General features: G+C 34.7%; 1 protein-coding gene across 3 annotated transcripts in view; it reads right to left on the reverse strand.

Annotated features, from left to right (window-relative positions):
* Mer (ezrin/radixin/moesin family protein merlin) overlaps positions 1-26,028 on the reverse strand; it is a 488,739-nt gene that overhangs the window by 161,275 nt on the left and 301,436 nt on the right. For all 3 annotated transcript variants that reach the window (XR_016548261.1, XR_016548262.1, XM_090392086.1), the window contains exon 10: positions 9,186-9,317. Coding sequence is in view for 1 of the 3 variants with exons in the window: in XM_090392086.1 (XP_090248212.1) it covers positions 9,186-9,317 (132 nt within the window). In the remaining 2 variants the exon portion in view is untranslated. The remainder of the gene's footprint in view (positions 1-9,185; positions 9,318-26,028) is intronic.

Raw genomic sequence — 26,028 nt, forward strand, 5'->3', positions numbered from 1 at the left:
ATACATTTCAATAATGAGGCACTTTTGGATCCTATATCAAGAGACAAGTTAGAAAACTACTCTAAAAAGTTGTAAAAGCCATAAAACACCAGGCGAAGATGGGTTAAATACTGAATTAATCAAACATGCAGGCCCAAATCTCAAAATTCGTTTACTTAAACTAATAAATAAAATATGGAGTGGTGAACTACCACCAAAAGACTGGCAAAAGGATAGTTATTCCGATATACAAGAAGGGCGATATTAATAGCTGTGAAAATTATAAAGGAATTAGTCTTCTAAACTCTGGATATAATATCTATAGTAAAATTCTGAAAAACAGATTTTCCCAATTCTATGAAGAATTGATAGATAGGAGAAGAGCAGAATGGATTCAGGAGAGGCTGCTCTTGGGCAGATGGATAATTAACCTTAAAAATTTTATTGAAAAAGCATAAAGAATATAATGTGGAAACCCATATTGCTTTTATTGATTATTCTAAGGCATTTGAGAGAGTTAACAGCAATAAACTTTTGAGATATTAATAAATGATAGAGTTCTCCCATCACCTAATTAAAGAGAATAAAAGGCATATACAGATAACACGATTGCAGTAAATGTTAATGGCAGAATCTCTGACTGGGAACCTATAAACAGGGGAGTAAGGAAAGGCTGTAGCCTATCACCCATTCTCTTCACAATCTATATGAATTCAATAGTAAGACATTGGAGACTCACAGTACATGGTTATATCCCAATTAACAAATGCACTAATATTTATTATTATTATTATTTGTGACACCTCCAAGGAGTCTGAAGACTCATCACGGGAGGATACCTACTGTACAACTCTCCATCTCAACCACTACACTGAACCTCTACTACCATTCATCCACATCAACGCCATCTACCGCCCACCACAACTAGTATTTTTTGTCTGTAAATTGCATGTGTTCTGAAGGGCTGATTTGTCTGTATGCATGATGAGACACCTGAGTTTCTGGGAGAAAAAACTCTGCTACCTCTGTATGAGATCGGCTAACTCACCTTCAATTGAAAAAGTCCATACAAAGATTCCTCCCATCATGATGAGAATCGAACTTAGGCCTTTTCCAATCAAAGGGTGCAATGTACCATCGTTCTTTCAATTGCACTACGGAGGCATTTATATAGACACAATACTATTTGCAGATGATCAGGCTATGCTTGCAACCTCTGAAACTAATCTGCAATACTTTATCCATGATCTTAATCTAATAGTAAAAAAAATTAATATGGAAATTTCAAAAGAAGACAAAGGTACTTGTCTTTAAGGGAAGAGAACCAATAAGAAGTAAAATCTGTTTAGACAATACAATTATTGAAAAGTCAACTGTTTTAAATACCTTGGATATCACCTAACCTACAGAGAATAAAAGGCATAGAAATGAAAGTTTTTAATTTTTTTATAGAGCTTTAAATATTATAAATCAAGTTTTTAAACCTTCGAAGGTACAAAAAACATACTCAGATTAGAGCTTATAAAACACTGGCAAGACCGGTGTTGACTTACGAAAGTGAGGCATGGAAGATACGAAAGGAAGGAAATTTATGAAGAAAACCACAGGATACACCTTGTTAGATGTATCAACAAGGTGTATCCTGTTGATACACCTTGTTGATACATCTAATGGAAGAAATCAATGAACAACCAATAATAGAATATACCCACAACTATAGATGAAAATGGAAACAGCACATTGAAAGAATGAACATTAGTAGAAACAAATCCTTGAATACAAACACATGGGGAGGAGATCAGTTGGAAGACAATATAAAAGATGGAATGAGACATCTGTAACAGGCTCTGAGGCCTAATACAAGACAAGATGATGATCAAATACAGGACTAAGCAGTCCCGAACAATTTTCAGATTCTATCATCTTTATCTTTCAATATTTTTGATGGCTTTTCTTTGTAATCAAATTAACAAAGACTATTAAAATTGTATGAATTATGAAAAAAAACTATGGGATACGATAAAACTGGAGAAAATTACAGGTATTAGTGAGACCTGGTTGATAGAAAAAGATACAGGGGTAGAATGTAAAGAATACTGAATTTTCAGTAAGACAAATCATATGGAATAGGATGGATATTGTTAATGACAACACAAGAAACAAAACCAATAAATGTAGAAGGTCAACATGAAAGCAAGACCAGGATTGAGAGAGAGAAAATGAGTTTGAAACTATCTGATGTGAGGTAGAGTTCAACAGGACAAAAAGTCGATTGCTGATATAGACCTATGGGCACGATGGAAGATATAAACTGGCATGTATACATTTATCCATACGAGGGAGTTTACAGGAAGGAGAAATGAAACTGAATAATTTATGCAACAATTGAAATATAATTACCTAAAAAACAGCATGTGACCGAAGGGACCCTGGGTTTGAGAGTGCTGGATCTGATGATGGCATCAGAGGATGTTTCATAACTTTTTTTTTTTTTGAGGCATTTATGACATAGCAAAAAATATCAGAACATACAGGTACAACAAGTTTATTGATAAATTATAAAAAGAAATATATAATTTGATCTGAAATTTTCAATTACTTTTTATTGAATTAACAATTCAAAAATGTAAAATATAACAATGGATTTCAAATGATATGAGGAAGTATAATCAAAAAGAAATTCAAAAGCATGAAACAATAAAACAGATTTCAGCAATGTATTGAATTGGAACTCTACATATAGGATAAGAATTCTTAGAAAAAGTTTGTAATTGAAGATGCACTGGATCCTCCTTGGGATAAAGTGGTTCTGCTGTATAATGCTTTGGCAAGTGTCAAGTTCTTTGAAGCAGACGATGTTCAGATTATTGTTGCATAACAGCCAGTGAAAGTAAAATTACAATAAACTGAAGTTGTCAGATGATAGGCAGAGGACAGAAGAAAAGGATATTCAGGAAAAATTTTCCATCCTTTTCTTTCTCCATGGTAATTTGATACAAGGATGTAGACTGTTGATTTTAGTTTAGAAAAAAAAAAAAAAGGAAGTAGAAGCTTCAGGATACAGTGAAAACATCATCCCTGAGGTATACCCAGAATGATAACTGAAAATGCATAAAGAAAAATAAAGTCATCTAGATGTTCAAAGTTTATTTAAGAGAGGATTACCCATGGTGAGGCCTTTGATATGCTTGTAAAGTTTGTCTTTCCAAATAAAGTCACCTGAATGCAAGATGAATTCTAACAACTGGTCAGTGTCAGGAGGAAATACTTATAATAACTGAAGGCCAAAACTGACCATGAAATCCATAGGTTTTACAATAAGTTTTTTTTTTGCAAGGATTCCCATTCTATAAAAATGCCATGATTCTAAAATAATTCCTGCTTTTGCAATACTGATAGTCTCTTTTAATACTGTAAAAGCAATATCCTTTTCTTCTGTCCTCTGCTTGTCATCTGACAACTTCAGTTTATCGTAATTTTACTTTCATTGGCTATTATGCAACAATAATCTGCACATCATCTGTTTCAAAGAGCTTGACACTTGCCAAAGTATTATGCATATGATTTCTCCATTGTTCTTAAGAATCTTCCTTTTCTACATTTCTTTCACAACACTAAATATAACTTTTATTTCCTCCCAAGTGATAATGCCAATAAACTCTGTCTTGAAGTTACTGCCATACTATTAAAAGCACAATTTCCCCTCTCCTAACCTGTCTCCAGTTGCATTTAAAGCCTTAAATCTTTGAAACAGAACAGCCATCTATTACTAATGCAGAGAAGGTAAGGGCTATAGTAATTATGGATACTGCTCATGATAACAGGAAAATAACTCTTATTTTATGCAACAGAAAATAACTATTTATCAAGAGACTGAGCACAGCCCACAAAGAACCAAATAACGAAAGTGACTTCATTACTTGGTGAAGATGTTAGCTAAGATGAGGATACATACCATCAAAATATTGAAGTAATTTTGATAAAACCCCTCACTTCTATGGTCTACCACACATTCATAAAAAAGTATATTGTTCTCAGACCCATGAATGACTATGATTCCCCTACCAATTAAATAAGTTCCCACCCCATATCATCATTCAATCCTTATTTACTACAAAAACAAATTTTACAAGCAGGCTAAAGGCATAGAACATCCCCCCCCCCCTTCCGTCTCTCTTTAGCAGACTACCCTGAACACATAGAAGACTATTTTCCCTCCATACAACCTAATTCTGGGTATTCTTATGTAGATATATCTTCACTATATGCCCACATACTGAAGCTACTCTACCTTCATTCCAAAATCAACAACCAGCAACTTCGTATCAAATTCACCATAAAGAAAGAAATGGATGGAAAATTAGCTTTCTTGGGCATTCTCTCCTCTCTTTCACTACCCATCTGGAAAATAACTTTGGTTTATCATAACACTACCTTCACAACAAGATTCTACACATCATCTGCCTCAAAAAAGCATCATCATAACCCTTCTCAATACATCTTGTTATCTGCTCCAACTCTTAGAGTGTTAAAATAGATAACCTGATCACTTTCAATGCCATTAAATACAATCCTGGATTTTCTCTTGCCAAAGGCTCTAAGTTCACATTTACAATGATATCTACGTCCAGATGCTCTTAGCATAAGCACATGACATCAATAGCTTCCTCAGCCTCTAAAAAACTAGGCACTTTTTTTTTTCTGCTCTAGACACTACTTTTCAATCCTCTTGCTATCTCTCTCTTTCTCTTTATGTGTAGACACACAAATCCCAAATGCACCCATCTTTAGAACACTATGTAGAGTGGTGAAATGGGTATATTTAGATATGGTGAAGTGATATTATCATGCAGGTTCAACAAAGAAGAAAATATAGAGGATCTGGAATTGTAGGTGATCATTACTTAGTTTAAGTAGTATAAAAATGAATATTACATTCAAAAGAAAAATATGTAAGAAAGTTTTAAAAAGAATTTAAGTTGAGCAGCTTTTACAGGTAAAATGTAGATTATTCAGGAAAAGATGAAATTCAAAAAGTTTTACATTAGTCATACTGCATAATTCTGAAGGCTAAAACAGTGGACTCAATTTCAAATTTGAAGTAGAGTTCTCACAGTACCTTCTGACTACATCTACTGCAAGTCTCCAGGATTCTCTAACTAAACTGAATAACAGCTGTAACAAATTTGGCATGAAAATCAACAATAAGAAGATCAAACTATGAAACAGGCAGGAACATAGAAAACTTCAGCTGCATTCTTCAGTAAAACATTTCAGCTATTTAGGCACAATATTTTAGAAAGAAACTTTTTAAAGAAAGTTTTAAAAAGAATTTAAGTTGAGCAGCTTTTACAGGTAAAATGTAGATTATTCAGGAAAAGATGAAATTCAAAAAGTTTTACATTAGTCATACTGCATAATTCTGAAGGCTAAAACAGTGGACTCAATTTCAAATTTGAAGTAGAGTTCTCACAGTACCTTCTGACTACATCTACTGCAAGTCTCCAGGATTCTCTAACTAAACTGAATAACAGCTGTAACAAATTTGGCATGAAAATCAACAATAAGAAGATCAAACTATGAAACAGGCAGGAACATAGAAAACTTCAGCTGCATTCTTCAGTAAAACATTTCAGCTATTTAGGCACAATATTTAATGGAGATGACAAATTAAATATGAAAATACAATAGAACAAGCAAAGCTAGTATGTTGGGGAGCCAATTAAATAAATTTATATGAAATAGAAATTAGCCAAAATACTAAATTAGCAGTATAAAAGACAGTGTTAAAATCATTTTTAAGTTATGGATCTGGAAAGTGGGTTAGAAATAAAGCACTTCATTAAAGATTAGAGACCACAGATATGAGAGTTCTGAGAAAGTTTCAGGAAGTGAACAGATGGCTTTAAAGGCATAATCATATTAAAAATAAAGATATTAGGAAGAACTTCTTAATTATAATATATTTTATTTCATAATAAATACTTATTTACTTAATACAAAATTCTTTCTAATATAATATAATATAGGAAGGAACTTCCAATGTTAGTTCAAGAATGCATGAGTTGAGCTAATCGAAAATGGTGCAGTCACTTAAACAGAATGGGAACAGAAAGGTTAACAAAACAGATGTTTGATGCCAAGATGGTGAGGAAAATACCCAAGGGAAGACCAAGATCAAGGTGGATTGATTCAAGTCAGAAGGACCTTAAAAAGACCAAAATGCTAGATACAACAATATTGTAGTGTTGACAAGTAATAGATTAATTTGGGGAAAAATTGTTCATAGGACATTAGTAAAAATGTAAATTAATCATCCATGTCAAAGTAGCCTGTACACCCCTGCCGTATGAGTAAATTGACAATGATGATATTTAGAGTGAAGCACCTAAAAACTTCTCTAAAAATTCTTCACGTCCAGAGGAGAAAGGGGGGGGTGATATATATATATATATCAGTCCCCTCCCCTTGCTGACATTCAATCTCTATCTTAGAGATGCAGTGTTTCAGATCTATCGTTAATGTAGACACATTCATGGCTGCTGCTCCATCATCCCTCCACTTTCTCTCAGCCTGTTAAAACATGAGCAGCAGCTGCCATCATCCATTTTCAGTATGACTACAAATAAATTAAACTTACTTTTCTCTTTTACTCCATCTACCCTCTCTACTCCAAAATAATCCTCTCCTGGAGTGTTCCATACAACTACAATCTCTAACTCTTCAACAAAATGTCAAGTAATTTTTCCCCCCCAACCCTCACCTTTCACTCTACACACAGGATTGATATGATATAGGTTCTTGTACCTCTCCTGCACAGGATAAGTGTGTGTGTGTACACACACACACATAAACAACAACCAAAAATAAATAAATAAATTTCATTGTATAAGAGCAAGATAGAGATTTTAGTGAAAGCCAAAATGTGATATATTCTGTTCTTCCCTTGTATAGTTTTGACATACTTCTCACAGATTCACTTAGAGATGAGAGTTTAAAGTGGAAATGGATTTTTTGTTTATAAACACAAAGGACAGCACCATCAATGTAGACATGGAACACCACATGAACAGCGAATGGATGAAATGGTGATCTTTCTGGAGTATGAGCACTGTATCTGGAGTATTATGAGATAGTAAAGATGCCAGTAAGAGTAAAGGGGAGAATATATAATGCATCAGCAGGACCTGCTATTATGAGGTGGTATCAAAAGGTTTCAAGACTAGGTTTGTCTTGAAACTTTTTGATAGTTTCAAGACAAACTATCATTTTTTGATGGCAGCACAAGGCTGCATGCACAGTCACAGGAAGCATCCACCTTTATAAGTCAGTGTGCCAAAAGACATCATCCTGTGTACATCGGGAGCTGTGCAACTGATGCTATTCTTCTGCGATTGCATCATGGACAGCAAGTTAGAACAAAGAGCTAACGTGAAATTCTGCATTAAACTGGGCAATTCATGTCGAGGATCATTACCGGTGACGAAACTTGGGTGTACGGGTACAACCCTGAGATGAAGCAACAGTCTTCACAGTGGAAGAGCCCATCATCTCCACAACCGAAAAAGGCGAGGCAGGTCCGCAACTCGACCAAGTGCATGCTCATCGTCTTTTTCGACATTCGCATTATTGTGCATCGAGAATTCAACCTCAGGGGACAGACCGTCAATAGCGAGTTCTACTGCCAGGTTTTAAGGCATCTGAGGGAGGACATTCGGCGAAAGCGACCAGATCGGCGGTATGCGAAAAACTGGATGCTCCACGACAACAATGCACCCTGTCACCAAGCTCTCCCCACACGAGTTTCTCGCCAGAAACAACATGATCTCACTTCCGCACCCACCCTACTTGCCAGATTTGGCTCCTGCAGACTTCGCCCTCTTCCCGAAGATGAAGATCCAGCTCAAAAGTCACCGTTTTGACACCACTGTGGAGATCCAACGCGAATCACAGAAAGTGCGTGACATGCTTCGAAAAGAAGACTTCCAGGATACATTCCAGAAGTGGCAAGAATGCTGGGAACACCGTATTGATATGCAAGGGGACTATTTTGAAGATGAAAGTGTGTAAATGTAGATAAATAAAGTGATTTCTTGTAAACAGAGCTAATCTCGAAACTTTTTGATACCACCTTGTATGTACAGAATGGTGTCCTCTAAAGAAACAACAATGAAAGCTAAATGCCACAGAGATGAAGATGGTGAGGTGGACTGGAGATGTTTGTTACCATGCTGGATAAAGTGCATTGCCAATATATCCATGGGAGCTTCAAAGTTAGATCTATTGTTGATAAAACAACCTGGCACCAACTTAGATGGCAAACCTGCAACCTGTTGGTTGGAGAGCGTATAAGCAAACAACTACTTGACCCAACCACTTAACGTTGACTACTTGACCCAATAGGTCAGTCAACGTTAACATATACACTAAGAAATTAGTTTGACTGCAAGGTTTGAATGAATGCAATGTGTTCTTCATCTAATCAGATCAAGCAGATTGGTGGGTAGAGATAAATTTTATCACAAAAAATAAATAAATAAAAAAAATTAAAAAATCCTTAGCCCATCCGCAATACTAATGTACTGCAGATTTACAGCCTTTTTTGGAGGTGGTAAGCAATAATAAAATATACCAATAAAGACCATGGCTGATGACCGCCTGTTCGATAGATAACCTGTCTGCAAAGTATCATGATGTCTATGCTGGGAATTTCCTTGGGTCCTGAAACATAAGTAAATTTACAAATAATTTATTTGATCATTGGTTCTGGAGATGTTCCAAAAAGGTCAACTGCTAATTTCTCTGTTGATAACACTATTACTTTTTAAGATTTTGCTAACCTGAATTGACAACACTTAATGATACATTACTTGTCAAAAGCAGGCACAAAAGTGCAGGAGATTACTAAGTAATTTGTTCTCAGGAAAATAAACAATGAATCAGAATTAGAAACAGTTGTTAGCAGATATACAAATATTATTGAGAAGAGCAATTTGAATGTAAGCATCAAACCACATGGAATAGCAACAGATCACAGCAAGGAAGCCAGTTCCTAATATTACTGTGAACTTACTATGTTTAGATTTAAATGTGATATCTCCTTATTAACTGATTTCCTGTGAATGAAACAATAATAGAAAGAATTTGTATTTTTTTGACAAAAAAAAAAGCAAATAACTTTATATCAATAGGGAATAGTCCATTACCTTTATGGCGCTAATTTTAACCCGCTGTATTTCCGCTTCAGCTTCTGCAGCCTTCTGGGTTAATAACAGAGCTTCTTCTTCTGCAATACGAGCTTTTTCTGCAAGTAATTCTGCTGTTTCTTCAGAACGCCTCTTCAAAAAAAAAAATAATAATAATAAATAAATAAATAAAAGCAATAATAAAAACCTCACTCTCTATCTAGTCTGTAGATATTCGAATAGAAAACATGCTTGAATTGTCATTGCACACTTTTGTAGTGACTCAAATAATATTCTGTTATAGTGAAAAGTTTGTTGCAATGTTTCCTTTAGAATAGAATTTATACTATGGAACTTTGGTCAGAACATTTTCGCAGCTTGATAGAATCAGATTGCTATAATGGTGTGGTATAAGATGACTATATAAATATTACAACTAGAAAATAAGTGTATATCAACCTGTGAAAACAGACTGTGATTGGTTTGAACAAATAAAAATTTATTTGTTCAAACAAATATTTGAACAAATTTGTTTGTTTAAATTTGTTTGAACAAATAAAAATTTTAACTGTATGCTAAATTGTAGGTAATCATTTTTAGTTATTATCAGTTATGTTATTTAGTTATGACTATGATTTACTACTTCTGTTTAAATAGACTTAAGTCTATTTAAACAAATGGGAATGCTGCCCATGAAAGATTGTCAACTTACAGCACATATTACCAAGTTGACTAAGGACTAAATAATTTGGATTCCCCTGCCCTAGAAATTAAAAAACACTAAAGTCAACTGACTTAAGAAGGAGGGGTTGTAGTCTTAGGCCAGGTAATGAAAATCACCTACCACCATCGCCTACAGGCACATTCATAAATATTTTTGCATGCAGCAGGACAAAAACCCATGAATAACTAGTTGGAAAATAAATGCACAATTCATTTGGTCAACATACAATTATATATTCACAAAAGTGCTTTCAATACAAATACAACAGTGACAAAAAGTGTTTGATATACATGTGAAAAGCATCTTATATTTCCATATTCAAATTTTCATATCTATTTGCATTTATGGAGTCGCTTAAGAGTCAAAGCAATGGTATTTCCAGTAGAGATGTACAGTTGTGAAAGCTGGATTATTAAGAAGAAAGACAGAGCAAATTGATTCATTTGAATTATGGGTATGGAAGAGATTAATAACAATCCCATGGACTGCAGGAATGACCAATAAGAAGGTTTAGAGAATATAAGACAGAATTCTCCTTGGAGGTGATGATCGCTAAACAGAAGCTGATGTACTTTGGACATATGCGGGCTGATGAATCATTGGAAAAGGCAGTTATGTTGGGTAAGATTGAAGGAATAAGAAGAAGAGGAAGACCACAAAAGAGTTGGATGGCAAACATAAAAGAACTTACTAACTGGAACTTATAATTACGGAAAGTGTGTGTAAAAGTAGCTAAACAAAAGTCATGGGAAGACCTTGGTAAGAATATAGAAAATAAATATGAGGAAGGTGGCAAGATGTTCTGGAGGCTACTGAAGATTAGAAATTATTATTACTATTACAAGGTTACTTCAAGGAGTCCTTAGACTCATCAAGGGAGGCCCTAAACATCATCCCAAGAACTATTTAACATTTGCATAGTACCTATCGTACTTTGCTTTGAACTCATTCGCAGTAATGGCACTCGCAACAGACTCTGGCAATCTATTCCACTCATTCACTACTCTCCAAGCAAAAAACCTAGCTCTAACATCCTTGCTAACTACACTCTTACTCAGTTTCCATGGATGGCCCTAGTTTTCCACCACCAGTTTTGGAGTGTTCTGTGAGGGATAAAGCAAAATTAAAACCTCTCACTAAGAGATTTTTTTCAGTGCTAGTAAGACTTTGGAAGAAAGATTGAAGATAACTTTTGACTGATCTAGATGTTTTTCTTTTTCTTATTGAAGCAAGTTAAATCTTTTTTTTTTATTTTTTTTTTTTAAATCAGAAACTGCTGCAGCTTTGTTGGATGTAAGGCTGTCAATAATATCCTGTAAGTTGGACGGTAGTAACATAGCTAATTCACTATGTACAGTGAATGTTATCCTGATCTTTGAAAGATCAAATCTAATGACTGAGATCCATTCTCTTAAGATAGCCAGCTCTGTTTTCTTGTAGATTCTATCTGCTTTGGCTGAATGGAATGTAGGTTTCATTTTTGTGAATTAGGTGTAATATCATTGTCTTTACACCAAACCAGAAACGTTAATCGTTTGATGAAGTTCTTATGTTTAATGCATAATTTTTCTAGTTGTGTAACTTTAGACCATAAGCACTCAATATGAGCTTCTAGATGAAAACATAAGTTTCTTAAATCTTAAAGAAATACAATATCTGCACAGTTTTCTAGCCCTAGCAAAAACTTGCTACCCTTATCCATTCTAAAGTTCAGCTCTCTCCTCTCTCTCTCTCAGTGCCATTTCCTGCAAGTTGGCCTACTGTGGAACAGACAGGAAGTTAAGACAACATCTGCATGGAAGAACATAAAAAATACATCTAGTTAATAGGCCTTGCAGACCATGCTTTGGATACAGCTCACAGAATCAACTGCAAAAAGACCACCATGCTCCATCGCAGTGAATTTAGAAGACTGTTTTTGGGATCTGCTGCTGCTTTCAGAAATCAGCCTAATTTGAATAAATATTGTTGTATTAAATTTCCAAAAATGTGGGAAATACTAATACTTTCAGATCCCAGTTTACAACCTAGTCCTCCAACAGGTGCCCACAGATGGCACCCCACCTAGTTAGGACTAGTCTTTCATCCATATTTCACTTAGTTTTGCATTGTCTTTGTGCATATGTTACGTCTCATATTGCACTCTCTGAATGATGTCTCAGTGATAGATGAAATGTTTCATCTATCACCGATTATACATGTCCACAAGGAGATGTGCTTTGCATTATGGGAGATACCGAGACAAGGAGTGATGAGAGCTTGGTCCACCTTTATTATGAGTTGCCTCAGTTCTGAAGATACTTCAGGTGCAAACTTTGTTTGCCTACACTTGGGTAAAGGATTAAGCTTTTATCAAAGCCTAAACAAGAGAGAGAACAATTTCCACATCTCTACTTGTGTTCTTCAACATCCATACAATTCTTCATGCTATTTTGTTTACCTTAGCAAAATATCTCCTGAACTTCAACTCGCTGTCCATCATCACCTCCAAATCTCATCAGTTCTTGTACTCTAGTCTCATCACATTTTTATACACCTTGTAATCATTTCATCTCAAAGTGCATAACCTTACACACTGAGCTACCAACCAATATTCTATATCAATTACCTTTATTAACTGCTATCATTCCTCCAAATCAAACACATGCACAGGCACTAATGGAAAAGTAATGCACAATATACAGTCAATTTCTGTCAATTGTTGATCCTACCCAAGGAAACCATCCTACTCTAGAGACCAAACATGGCATTTTAGGCTTGCAATAAGTAGGGATAATGGTTTCATGGTGACTGTCTTTCACTGCCTAGTGGGCGCAGCTGGCATTTCCTCCAAGTAGGAAGATTATCCTTCCCCGTGTGGCAGCCGAGGAATAAGAATAGCCCCAGTGTAGCCCATGCATGTTGTACAAGGCGACTTAAAAAGGTACCCAGTGCCGGGTATAGCTGGATCACCCAGTCTCCGGGGGTGATAAACACGGAGGCCTGATCCTCCAGGTTGGGGGTTGGGCATTGGGCTGATGACCCCACACTGCAAAAAAAAACTTGTTACAAAATCTAAAGAAATCACTGCTGGATGGATTAAATGGTAACAAAATGGCAAATGTCTTAAGGATTTGAAAATTGGATAATGGAACGTACTTTCTCTTTACCAATCTGGAGCTTTAAAAATGCTGCTGGAGCAACTGGATAAGTACAGGATTACAGCTATACAAGAAATGAGATGGACAGGAGAGGTGATTATGAAAAAGAAAAATCGTATTATTTTTTATAGCTGCCAAAAGAAAGATCACATGTTTGGAACAGGTTTCATTGTAAACAAGAGGATAAAATATCTTATTATGTTATTATGGACTTCAAAGTAAACTCAGCACGAATGTGTGTTTTTTTTTTTTTTTTTTCAAACTGTGTTTTGCAGAAAGTGAATAAGTGTTCCATGAAAAATTATCAAAAGTAATATGAGCTTGGAATGGTTTTAAATGCTGTGACAAGTTCAAACATGTTTGAAAATCAGGCACTCCTCACTTTGCATGTGGATTGTGCTATTAAGGGCAGTGCTCTCTGGCCTTGACTCAGCCGCTCACTGACAGCTGTCTGCGGTTGTCAACACCTCCGAGTGCGAGTGGTACGGAGGTATCTATTCTAGGAAAGTGCGGTCACAAGCAATGTCAATGTGATTCGCTGAGACACAGCATGCCTGTAGTGTGTGCTGTCGCATTTTTGCGATGCGATACAGCCTGCTTCAGCGATAGTGTGCACTTAGCTTTACATTGAATACGAGACCGATGATATTCGACTCTAACCAAGGAGTTCCATTAAAATTTCAGGATTTGTGAAGTGTTCCATCGTAAGAAACGTTTGGGAAATGCTAGTGTAGGTTATGAATTAAAGGACAGTTTTTTAACTACAGTTTCTGCAGTTAAAAAAATCTGTCCTCCAACTGAAGAAAAGAATGATACTGAAATAGAGTTGTTTTAGATAAGATCTATGGGGAATGTCCAAAGAGGGATGTAAAAATTACTATAGGTGATTTAAATGCCAAGATAGGTGAAGAGGATAGACACCAGCCAACCACTGGGAAAAATACTTTGCATAATGAGACTAATGATAATGGGACTAGATTGATCAACTTTTCTTCTTCAAAAAATATGGTTATTGGTAGTACAATGTTTAGTCATAAAGATATTCATAAAATGACCTGGAAGTCTCCTGATAGAGACACCTTTAACCAAATTGATCATCTTTTAATAGATGCAAGATACCTATCCAATTTGATGGATGTTAGAACATACAGAGGAGCAAATACTGATTCTGATCACCATTTGATTATATCAAAGATTAGAAGCAAAATCTCTAATGCAAAGAAGATATATGGATTCCATGCTAGAAAGTTGAATTTTGAGGAAATGAAATGATACTAAGAAGATGAGCAGAGCATTTATATGGTGGAGTGGAATCTAGGAGAATGATGGTGACTACTGGAATACCTTGGGGGTTCAGTACTAGTGTCACTACTCTTTAATTTGTATATCATTGACATAGGAAAAGATTTAAGAGAGGACATTGAATTCAAATATATCTGGTAATTAGATGATATGGAAAAGAGTCAAGATCTAGAAGCAGTTGAACCAGTACCAACAGATGCAGAAGTGAAGGCAGCTATTAAAAAGGAAAAACACTACCAATAAAAAAACTCTATCCATTTTAAAACCCTAATAGAAAATCTTACCTTAAGTAACACAGACATATTGGTAAGCTCTGACAGCTCCTCATTGTTTACCAATATTCCCTTAATTGATACCTTAACACTCTTAGAAAATATTTTTCCTTCTGACATCTTAGATCTCTTTTCCTTTGCCATCAATTCTGGTTTATTTTACTTGGAAGAACAAAATCTACAGGCAGATAGAGGTAACCGCCATGGGTTCCCCCCCTCTTGCCAATTTTTGTATGGAAGATTTGAAAAAATGAGCCATAGACTCAGCCCCCTCTCAAACCTTCTATCTGGCTAAGATATGTAGATGATGTGTTCTCTATTTGGCCTCATGGCCCAGACACATTAGATTCCTTCCTCAGTCACCTCAACAGCCTACATCCAAGAATCCAGTTTACGATGGAAAAGGAAAAAAAACAATTGTTTACCCTTCCTAGACACCTTAGTTACATGCCTTCCTAACGGCACACTTTCCTTCACTGTATACAGAAAACCTAAGCACACAAGCAGATACATTCACAAACTCTCCCACCACCCCGCTCTACAATATGGCGTTATTAAAACTCTAACCAATAGAGCCCACAATCTTTGTTCCAGTGGAACTGCCCTTACAACTGAACTTGACCACATACACAACACTTTCCTCTCAAATGGCAACAGCAATCACAGTATTAAAAGAAATAATCATTTTCTCCCCATTCCCTGGTCCTCTCTTCAGAAAGAATTTAGAAATGTCATCACCATACCCTACATCCGTGGCACATCGGAAAAAATAGCCAAGATTTTAAAAAAGTACAACCTACACACAGCATTTAAACCCCACCACAAATTTGCTATCCTTATCCATTCTACAAAAGATCAGCTCCATCCTCTCTCAGTACCTGGAGTTTATAAAGTACCCTATTCCTGTAAGCTGGCATACTTTGGACAGACAGGTAGATCAGCAACCATCTGCCTGGAGGAACACAAGTCATACATCTGCAACCACGACTATGGTCAGTCAGGCCTGGCTGACCATGTCTTGGATACAACCCACAGGATCTCATGGTAAAAAACCACCATGCTCCACCACAGCAAATTCAAAAAAGAGAGACTATTTTTAGAATCAGCAGCAGCTCTCAGAAATCAATCAAATCTTAATAAATACGGTTGCATTAAGTTTCCTAAGATTTGAGAAACACTTATCATCAGAGATCCCACCTTACATTCCAGGCCACCTACAACCGCCCTTAGAGGGCGCTCTACCTAGATAGGACTTTAGAGTCCCCCATGTGGTTGGGCTTAGTATTGTGTGGTATTTGTGTATATGTTACATTAGTTTTTTTTTGTAATCCCTGAAGATGTCTCAGTGATTGAGAATTAATACAAGGGGAACTATTTTTTACAAGTCAGTACAAATATACATATAAGTATGCATTTTCATATGCAGATGATATCGATATTATAGGAAGAACACAAAAAACAATGGAAGAACTTTCATCAGTTTAGAAAAGGCAGTAAAGAAGATGAATTTGCAGATTAACCAAGAAAAAACAAAGTATATGCCTGTAACTAGAAAGATTTGTGATAATAATCCTTCTCAAATTGAAATTGGTTCCTATAAATTTGAAAATGTACATAGTTTTATATACTTGGAATCAGAAGTTATTTGTAAAAATGATATCAGTACTGAAATTCAGAGATATATTCTTTCCACAAATAGATGCTTTTGTGGACTTAGGAAACACCTCAAGTCTCATCTGATCTGAAGAAAAACAAAGATAATGATGTACAAAGCATTTGTAAGACCAGTGTTAACTTATGCCTCTGAAAACTGGCTATTATCAATGGCAGATGAAAGATTGCTAGGTCTGTTTGAAAGAAGAGTTCTCAGATATATTTTTGGAGCAGTACAAAGAACGGTGTGTGGAGGAAACGATATAACCATGAACTACACAGATTATTTAATGAACCTGACATTATTAAGCACATAAAAATAAATAATCAAGTTGGGCAGGACACATACTCATGGATAGTAATAGAATAGTTAAGATGTTCAATGCTAAGCTGGAAGGAAAGAAAAATTGAAAGACCAAAATTAAGATGCAAGATAATTTAGGTTTTAGGAGTTGGAAATTGGAGGAGTTTGACATTGAATAACGAAGGCTGGCAGAAGTTTCTGAAGAAGGCCAGGGCCCAAGTAGGGCTGGCCTACCAATGATGATGGAAGATATCTTTGCTTGGTACACAAGAGCTCATTTATGTGGAAACTCTTGAAGAAAAATGACAATCTTTCTCAATGCCCACATAATACTGATGTGGTATAGGTTTTTCTATGTCATGTGTCTCAGACTGATATTAAAAATAAAATTAAACTACTCCTGGCCACCATAGTAGGATGACAGTTGGCTGCTCTTTTATCTGTGGCACTAGCTTCATATCAGCTTCAGTTGGTAAATGGATATGAAACTCCAATTTATATAACTCGGTTTCATGTGGTATCTTATCCCTCTGAAAACTGGGCATTATCAATGGCAGATGAAAGACTGGTAGGTCTGTTTGAAAGAAGTTGTCAGATATATTTTTTTATTATTATAGGCGACTGTAATAATCATAGCACACAGGGTTATAGTGAAACAAATCAGGATGTAGAGTTAGTCGAACAGTGGGCTGAAAGTAATCAAATGAGTCTTATACACGATCCTAACAAGCCAACATCATTTAACAGTGGAAGATGGAAAAGAGGATACTCAGACCTTGGATTTGTTAGTAATAGAATAGCTAATCTGTGCACTAAACAGGTCCTTACACTTATCCCAAGTTCACAACATAGACCAATAATGCTGCAAGTTTTCCACCAGTCCAGCTTAAGGAGATCCCCCCTTAGAATATGCTTTCATTTTAAAAAAGCTAACTGGGAACAGTTCTCCAGAGAATTAGACATAAACTTGTCCAACATTTCACCCACACCAGAAAATTATGGAAAGTTCATCAAAGCTATTAGACGGTCTGCTACCAGGCACATCCCGAGAGGTTGTAGAACATGCTGTATTCCAGGTTTTACAGAACACAACGTGGAAATATATGAAAGATATTGTAACCTATATGATAAAGATCCATTTTCATCAGAAACAATTGACGTAGGAGAGGAACTTATAGCAGCACTGTCTGAAAAAAGAAGTCAACAATGGGAAAAAAAATTAAACGCTTAGATATGAAACACAGTGGCAGGAAAGCTTGGCTTTTACTCAAAAAATTACCTGGTGACCCCACAACAGCAGCAACCAGTTAATATAAATGCAAACCAAATTGCAACTCAGCTATCTCTAAACCGAGTACCAAAGTTAAAAAAAAACCTAAAGATCACATTAAAAAGGTTAGGGATTCAGAAAATCATCTCTTCTTCGAAGAGATGATTTTCTAATTCCCTAAAATTGCCTTAAAAGAAAAGACTTTTAAGGCATTTTCTAGGTCCTCTTTAGTGAATGGACCTAGAAAATGCCTTAAAAGTCTTAAAACCAGGAAAAGCTGCTGGTGTAGATGATATCAGAAAGGAGATACTAAGAAATCTGGGAGAAAAGGCAAAGGAGGTTGTTAGAATTTTTCAACTTTTGTTGGAAAGTAATACCTATTCTGAAATCGGGTAAACCTGCTGAGGATACAAAGAGCTATAGGCCTATAGCTCACCTATGCACAATGCTGAAGCTGTATGAGAGGTTAATCTTGAACAGACTTAGCCCAGAAATAGAGAAAGTGCTGATAAAAGAACAGGCAGTATTTAGACCAGGAAGACCATACACTGGACAAGTATAAACTTAACACACAGTTTATTGAGGATGGCTTTAAAAGGGGGTTAGCAACAGGAGCTGTATTTATAGATTTGAAAGCAATATATGACACACTTAATTTTAGAAAGCTTATAGTCAAAATTTACAGCATGACAAACAGCTATCGGTTAAGTGGAGGTGTTCAGCTATTCAGCAGGAGATTCTTTGTTGATTTTCACGGAAAAAAGAGCAGATAGCATATCCAGAAAAATGGTCTATCTCAGGAAAGTGTGCTCTCTCCCCCCCTCCTCTTCAATATATATATATACTAACAACCAACCTATAAACCCACAGTCAAGAATCTTCTTATATGCATATGACCAGGCAATAGATTATCAAGCAAAATCCTTTGATGACATTGAGAAGAAGTTCACAGAAGAACTAGAAACCCTTACAATTTACTATAAGGAAAACCAACTGAAACCAAATCCCAGTAAAACACAAATGTGTCTTTTCCGTCTCAATAATAGGCCTACAGCTCTTTTTATATATGAAAAGAAATTGGCCATGCAAGCTAAAGGCAATCCAAAAGAATTTTATCGTTATGTCGCAAGCAAAAGAAAGAATGAATGTTGAAGAATAACTTTATTGAATGCAGATGGTACATGAGTGTCAGAAGCTAAGGAGATTGTTCAGTTAATGAGTGCTCACTTTGATAAGATATATCAACCAGGTGTATGTAGTATGGTGCACAGTGCTACTGCTACGTTGGATGAAGAGTTAGAGGTTCATGAAAAATTGAAAAGCTTTTGCATAACCTGGATAAAAATTTGTCAATAGGGACACACGGAATATCTGCCCGTTTGTTAAAGGAATGTTCAGCTGAATTGGCTAAGCCTTTCACACATTTGTATAACTTAAGTCTCAGCTCAGGAATGATACCACAGGAATGGAAGGAATGTAATATAGTTCCATTGCACAAGGGTGGTGCAAAAATGCAAAAACTGATGTGTCTAATTACCAACCTATTAGTATTTCTGGTGTGGTAGTGAAGATTTTAAAGAAGGTAGTAAGAACTCGCATACAGAAATGGGTAGACAATCATTCTATACTCTGCAGGGAACAGCATGGGTTTACTAAAGGAAGGTCATGTTTTAACAATTTGCTCATATTTTATAACAATGTTATGGCTGAGTTGGATAAAGGAAATGGATACACTATGATAACGTTGGATTTTTCTAAGACATTTGATAGGATACCATACAATAGGCTGTTGCGTAAACTGGAGAATATGGGGTTGGAACATAATCTATTTACATGGATCAGGGGATGGTTAACAGACAGATATCAAAAAGTGGTATACAGTGGGTGTGAATCTGCCAGATTTAAGGTAACCAGTGGTGTACCTCAGGGATCAGTCCTTGGGCCATTATTGTTCAATCTATATATTAATGACTTCAAGCAGGGTCTATCATCAGATTTGCAATTGTTTGCAAATGATGATGCAAAGATAGGCAGGGCAATCAGGGATTCTACTGATATTCAGTAATTACAAAATGATTTGAATAGACTGGAAATCTGGGCAAACGGAAATGGTTGTCATTTTAATGTTAGTAAGAGTAAAGTTATGCACTTTGGCGTGATTAGGGATCCAGCGGCATATTATATTAGTGGGGTTATGCTACAAGAAACTGAAGAGGCAAGGGATCTTGGTGTATTGGTGGATAAGAATTTAAAGTTCAAAGGTCACATAGCAAAAGTTGCAAATACAATTCAGAGGATAATTTCTATGCTGAAGCGAACGTTGACATGTAAGGATAAGGAAGTAATTTTGCCTCTTTATAAGGCTTTGATAAGACCACGCTTGGATCACTGTGCTCAGATTTAGTCTCCCGGGTTCCACGGGGATAAAGAAGCTGTGGAAAGGATGCAAAGAAGAGTTAAAGATTATATCCGGATTATGGGATTTAGATTATGTGGCGAGTATGTGGATTGCAAATGTTGGTTAACAGGAGAAAGAGGGGTGATATGATAGAGGTCTATAAACTTTTGAATGGGTGTTATAGCATTTCAAATGATGAAATTTTTCATTATATGGAAGGTGGGGAGAGAACACAGGGCATCCATGGAAGGTTGTTCTCAGTCAAGAAAGAGGTAAGAGCTAGGATTTTCTCTCAGAGAGCAGTGAGTGAGTGGAATAATTTGCCCTTATGGGTAGTGAGGGCATCTAGTGTAAATGAATTTAAGGAAAGTTATGATAGCTGGGTTGGGTAATTTACAGCCTTCCTCGATGAGTCCTTGACTCCCTGGAGGTCTCAGATAATAATAATAATAGGAAGGTGAGGAGAGAGTTGAATATAAAATGGAATGGTGTGAAATTGGTCAATTATTCAAATCCAACTTACCTAGGTGTTACACTAGATAGGACCTTAAATTATAAGCGACACATAGAGAAGACAGCAGCTTAAACTCAATCACATAATAATCCCCAACAACTAATAGATTACACTATTCACTCAGCCATGAATCATGTATCTTCTTTTAAAAGTGACATATCTAAATCCCATATATCCATAAACATTTATAAAGCCATAAAATACATCTTCAATATATCAATTATAAAATTATCTTCCTCACCAGCAACAAACTACAAAATTTACTGAAACACAGAACTACAATAGTTCAGACTGATAGGTTATGATCAGGGCTACATTTATACTTTTGGAGGCCCGAAGCGCAACATCAGTATGAGGTCCTCAAAAATAAGCATTTTTTTAGTTTATTGAAAATAAAAAGTCAACAATTCCATAATAACTCATTTTAATAATACAATGCAATATTGGTATACATATATTTGCATTTTAAAAAAAGTATAAAAATAAATCAGTTCAAATTTAGATAAAAAAAATAATAACTAAAAGTTTTTTTTTCTGGCTTTGGTTTTAGAAAATATATCTATAATGTCATCATAATTGATCGAGTCCATTACATCTGATTCAATGCATAATAACGACAAGTCACTTGTTTTATTTTGGTGCAAGCTGATTCTTAAATATTTTTTTTATTTGATTCAAAACTGAAAATGAGTGTTCGGCACTTGCATTTGAAACAGACATCGTCAAAAATATTTTTAAAATTGTTTCTACGTTTGCAAAAGTAGACCATCGTTTATAAATTTGTACATATTTTTAATTGAAGAATTTTCTTCCTTTATCATTATTAAAAATAACAACTTCATCAGTAAATTTTTCTGAATCAATATCAGTCCCATAAGTTTGTAAAATTTTATCAATACTAATCTTGAACTTGTCTTGATCTATATCTTCCTTCAAAAAAATGTCAAACATATCTAATATGTCAAAATAGCTTTTTGTTCTTTCAATAATTTCCAAAATTAGCTTATTGCAAATGACATTAAAAGTGTTCACACCGAAATTTTCTTCCCATGTAATATAATCTCATTGTTAGATTGTGAAACTTCTTCACTCATTTTTTTTCGTTTTTTTAACTCTTTCCTTCTCATCTTTAAATTTTTTCTCATCTGTTAATAAATTCGCTTCTTCATTTACAGCAGCAAAACTATTTCTTACAACTAAAATAAAACCAACTAAAGAGTGTAACAAATTATTAGCTAAAAACAAATCCATATCGGGATCTTCTAGAGATTTACTAGAAGCATTTATTCGTTGTAAAATTTGTCCCACATAACTGTTAAAATTGCTGTTTCTGGTTTTTCAAAATGTTCAGCCAATGATGAGCTTTCTAATTTAGAAATAGGTTTTTCATGAGGAGAAATGGATAGTTCAAGTAATGGGTCTTTAATTTGTTTATATCCACGTTTCAAAGCCAATATAGTGTCAGCTCTTGCGGACCACCTCGTTTTACTTAGTCTTTTAACTGTTAAAGATTTTTTTTCTAAATGTTTAAGGAGTATACCCCATCTTCTTGTTGAAGATGAAAAGTAATTATATACATTTTGAATAAAACAAAAATATTGCACTGCTTCCGGACAAGATTCCGCGGCATAGTTGCCAATTAAATTTAAGGAATGACTAGAGCACGGTATATAATGTGCAGAGGGACTACGTTTTTTCAGCCTAGCTTGTAAACCTGTATAGATACCTTTCATATTGGCAGCGTTATCATAGCTTTGCCCTCTGCACATTTTTATATCCAAAGATAATTCTCATTTTTTTAAATACTACCTCTTCTAAATATAAGGAATTATGTTGTGTAATTCTGATGAACCCCGATAAATGTTTCTCTAATGTCAGAATTTGTGGCAACATACCTAAACATCATAGCTAGTTGGTCATTATGCACAATGTCTGGCGTTGAATCGAATATTATTGCAAAATAAGCACCTTCCTTAATTTCTGATATCAATATTTCTCTTGTTTTTTTAGCTATTAACACTATGAATTCATCACAAGTATGGTAAGAAAGATAATTTCATCTGCCAGAACCACAGCTGGCATACATTTTCATGTGATGTTTTAAAAAATCATCAAATTCACTTAAATAATGTAAACACGATAAATATTTTTTCTGATTCTTGCAGAAATTATCATTTGTATTTCCTCTAAATGCTAGCCCTAGTTTACTCAGTGACTTAATGGTAGCTATTATTCTTTTTAAAACCTCTCTTCGATAATTTTCTTCAGATTGTAATTTTTTGATCAATTCAGAATCAATTCGACTATTTACAGAACTTGATTTTCTTTTGCGATATATGCACATCTCTCGTGTATGCTCAGTAGAATGCTCGTGATCACATAAGGTTCGTGTTATATTTCCCCAGTCATTAAAACCATTCATTAAGCTATTATTTGACTTAGAAAACAATTTACAAACAAAGCAGTAAATTGCTTTGCTGGTTTCTGAAAAAAAATAGCCACTCTCGTCTCCTTTGTTCCATTCACATTTTACAGTCAAAATATGATATATTTACATTTCTGACATATATTCTATTGCGTTCTGTGTATTCTTTTTTTAAATTTTCGATTTTACCAACATTCTGGGGCATATTTATTAAAATATGCTCGATAAACTGTTCATTAATAGTAAGTGGCCAAACTGCTATATCGGTAGGATAAACGATAGCTTGCTTGCTGATAAGTACAGACTCCGATTGAAAATTTTCTTCAGAATCTTCTTGATTTCTTTCATTTACTTCTTTCTCTCCTTCTATGTTTTCCACATCATTTTCATGTTCTTCATTTTCACTTTCATCTCCTGATAATGATACCAATGTTTCATTTTCATTCCGAGAACTGTGAAGTACAACTTCAGTTCTACGATATTCTTCATTTTCAGAACGCAAGAAAGACAAAATTGCCCCCTTTTGACTATTTATCTGTTTTTCATTTTCTCTAAGTCATTTTTTTTTACTAGCTCCAGATTCAAATTTTCTTGGTATCATTGTCTATTAATCTATCAAAAGCAAAATAAATATTTATTAAATCCAAAATAAACATATAAATAAAATAAACAATTACGTTAAAATTTAAAAAATACAAAAATAGAAACAGTAGTTGGTTTTGTTAAAATAAATGGGTAACAGTAAAATAAGAATAATAATTAATTGAATAATATATTCTTACCGACTGCAACAACTACTTTAACCATATAATTAGGTATATACACTTGTATACAGTATACTGGTTTACAAGCACTAGCCAAATAACGGTAACTAAACTATCAGTTTAATTACCGTTTTTTTTTTGGAATTTCCTTTACTGTTCTACGATATTTGATCCTTTTTGGTGCACAATTTATTTATCGTGTCTCTTCCCAAAAATATAAAAGAATTTCACATGCATACAATAAATATTAATATTAAAAAAATCTTGGTAATATTAAACTAGCAACCTCGTAAGTCATTTTATATAAATAAATAACTTATATTGATGGATTATAAATAATTATGCAACATCTACGATACTTTATATTTAATATTAAATTTTCTAAATAGTTTAAAATCTTTTAATGTAATTCTAAATATATATATTATTTACATTTTTAAATATTGCATGTAATTGAAATCATAATTAATTTAAAGAAAGATGTAATTAAAATCTTTCTGTGAAAGATTTCAATTGCAGTGTTGATTATTGATTTTGTTTGACAAGCTTCGTTGACAAGCATCATAGTTGCTACAAAAATTCTGAATACCGAAAAAATATTAAAAGGTATGGTAATAATTTAGTATAAGGATAAAAGTTTTTTTTTATTTAAAAAAAAAAAAAGAATTTAAATGCAACCAAATTAAGATTGCTAATAAAAGTAAAAATTGGAACTTCATGAACCGTAAAGTTCAGATATTCTCACTAAAAATAAAAATTTTGAATTTACGGTAATAAAAATTATAGCAAAAATCATCATATTTATGGAATTACAACATTTATTGATTACAAAATTTATTCAACTCCAGCTTTTTTTAAGTTGCAGTAATAAGCATAATAATTCCAGCTTTAGTTAAAATGTAGAGGTAACAAATAGTAACGATAACTTGCTATGCTCGTTAACATCCACTTTTTTACTTGATATTTTACCCTAAAATGACTAGAATCTTGATGCACAAAAAAAATGAACTGAAAAATCAATTTAATTTATAAATAATAATAAACTTGAAATTCAAATGCTCTATTTCTGTGATATAGAAACTGCTCTTACCCAACTAATTAATACAAATAGCAGCAGCACACAAAAAACCTCTGTTGTCTCTGGAACGTGTTTCAAAATGATCGCAAAAACTTTCTTTAACTCAAAAACTTATTTACTCTGTTTACAATTTCCACTTATTTAACTTCTAGTATACTTGCAAAGAGGTTAGCTAACTCTCTATTAAGTTACTTTTACAAACTGTATATCAACTTCAAATATGCCAATAGATTCTCTTAATGACACTTCTTGTTACTGTTTTACACGTTATAAGAGAAATTGTACAAAGGCATATAACTTACAAAAGCTCTGTATCGCACATTCAGTCAAAAGTCTTGCACAAAATGTTCTAAGGCAATTCTCTCATCTCAGATCTTGAGCTTCCATCAGGATATCTGGCTTCAGAAATATCTCATCAGGAAAATAGAGGACTGTGAACTACGCTCTGTGGTACTCATATACAGCTCTAGCAAAACGTTATTCTCCCACGGCAAAAAGAAAAACTTCAGAGTGAAGGTACTTCGGGTAATTTGTTTCACCTTCTCCTCTGCTTGGGGTCGCCAAAAATGCCTGGACAACTGCCACCTCCACTAACTCGAATTGCTGCCAACTGTCAACCAAGATTCCTCTCTGGCCTGGAAGCTTTTATCCAGCGATTGGAACATCTCCTTTCGACAACTCGAAGCCTTCTCTTAAGACTGGAACTGGGAAGCTCCTCTCTGGCATCATCTGGAAACGGAAAGCCCCCTCTCTCTCTCTCTCTAGCGACTTCTGGATCTGGGAAGCCCTATATGCTTGGCTCTGTCCCCTTTTATTATGCCTACTCTGAGACCTCGCACGAAGTTTGTAACCGCCCAAAGAATTCGAACATGAAACTTTCATCTTAAGTTTCAAGTTCGGTCCATTCTTTGTTCTTTTCTGTGCCATCTTTTGATTGTAAGTTGAAGACCATTGGAAAATTGTTTGAACTTTTCTGACTGACTATGGAGGTGTTTACGTGCAGAGCTTGTAAGCCTTTCT

The sequence above is a fragment of the Typopeltis vanoorti genome, chromosome 4 (assembly GCF_054136105.1).
Source record: "Typopeltis vanoorti isolate ZY-2024b chromosome 4, IOZ_Tvanoo_1.0, whole genome shotgun sequence".
Taxonomy (NCBI): Eukaryota; Metazoa; Arthropoda; class Arachnida; order Uropygi; family Thelyphonidae; genus Typopeltis; species Typopeltis vanoorti.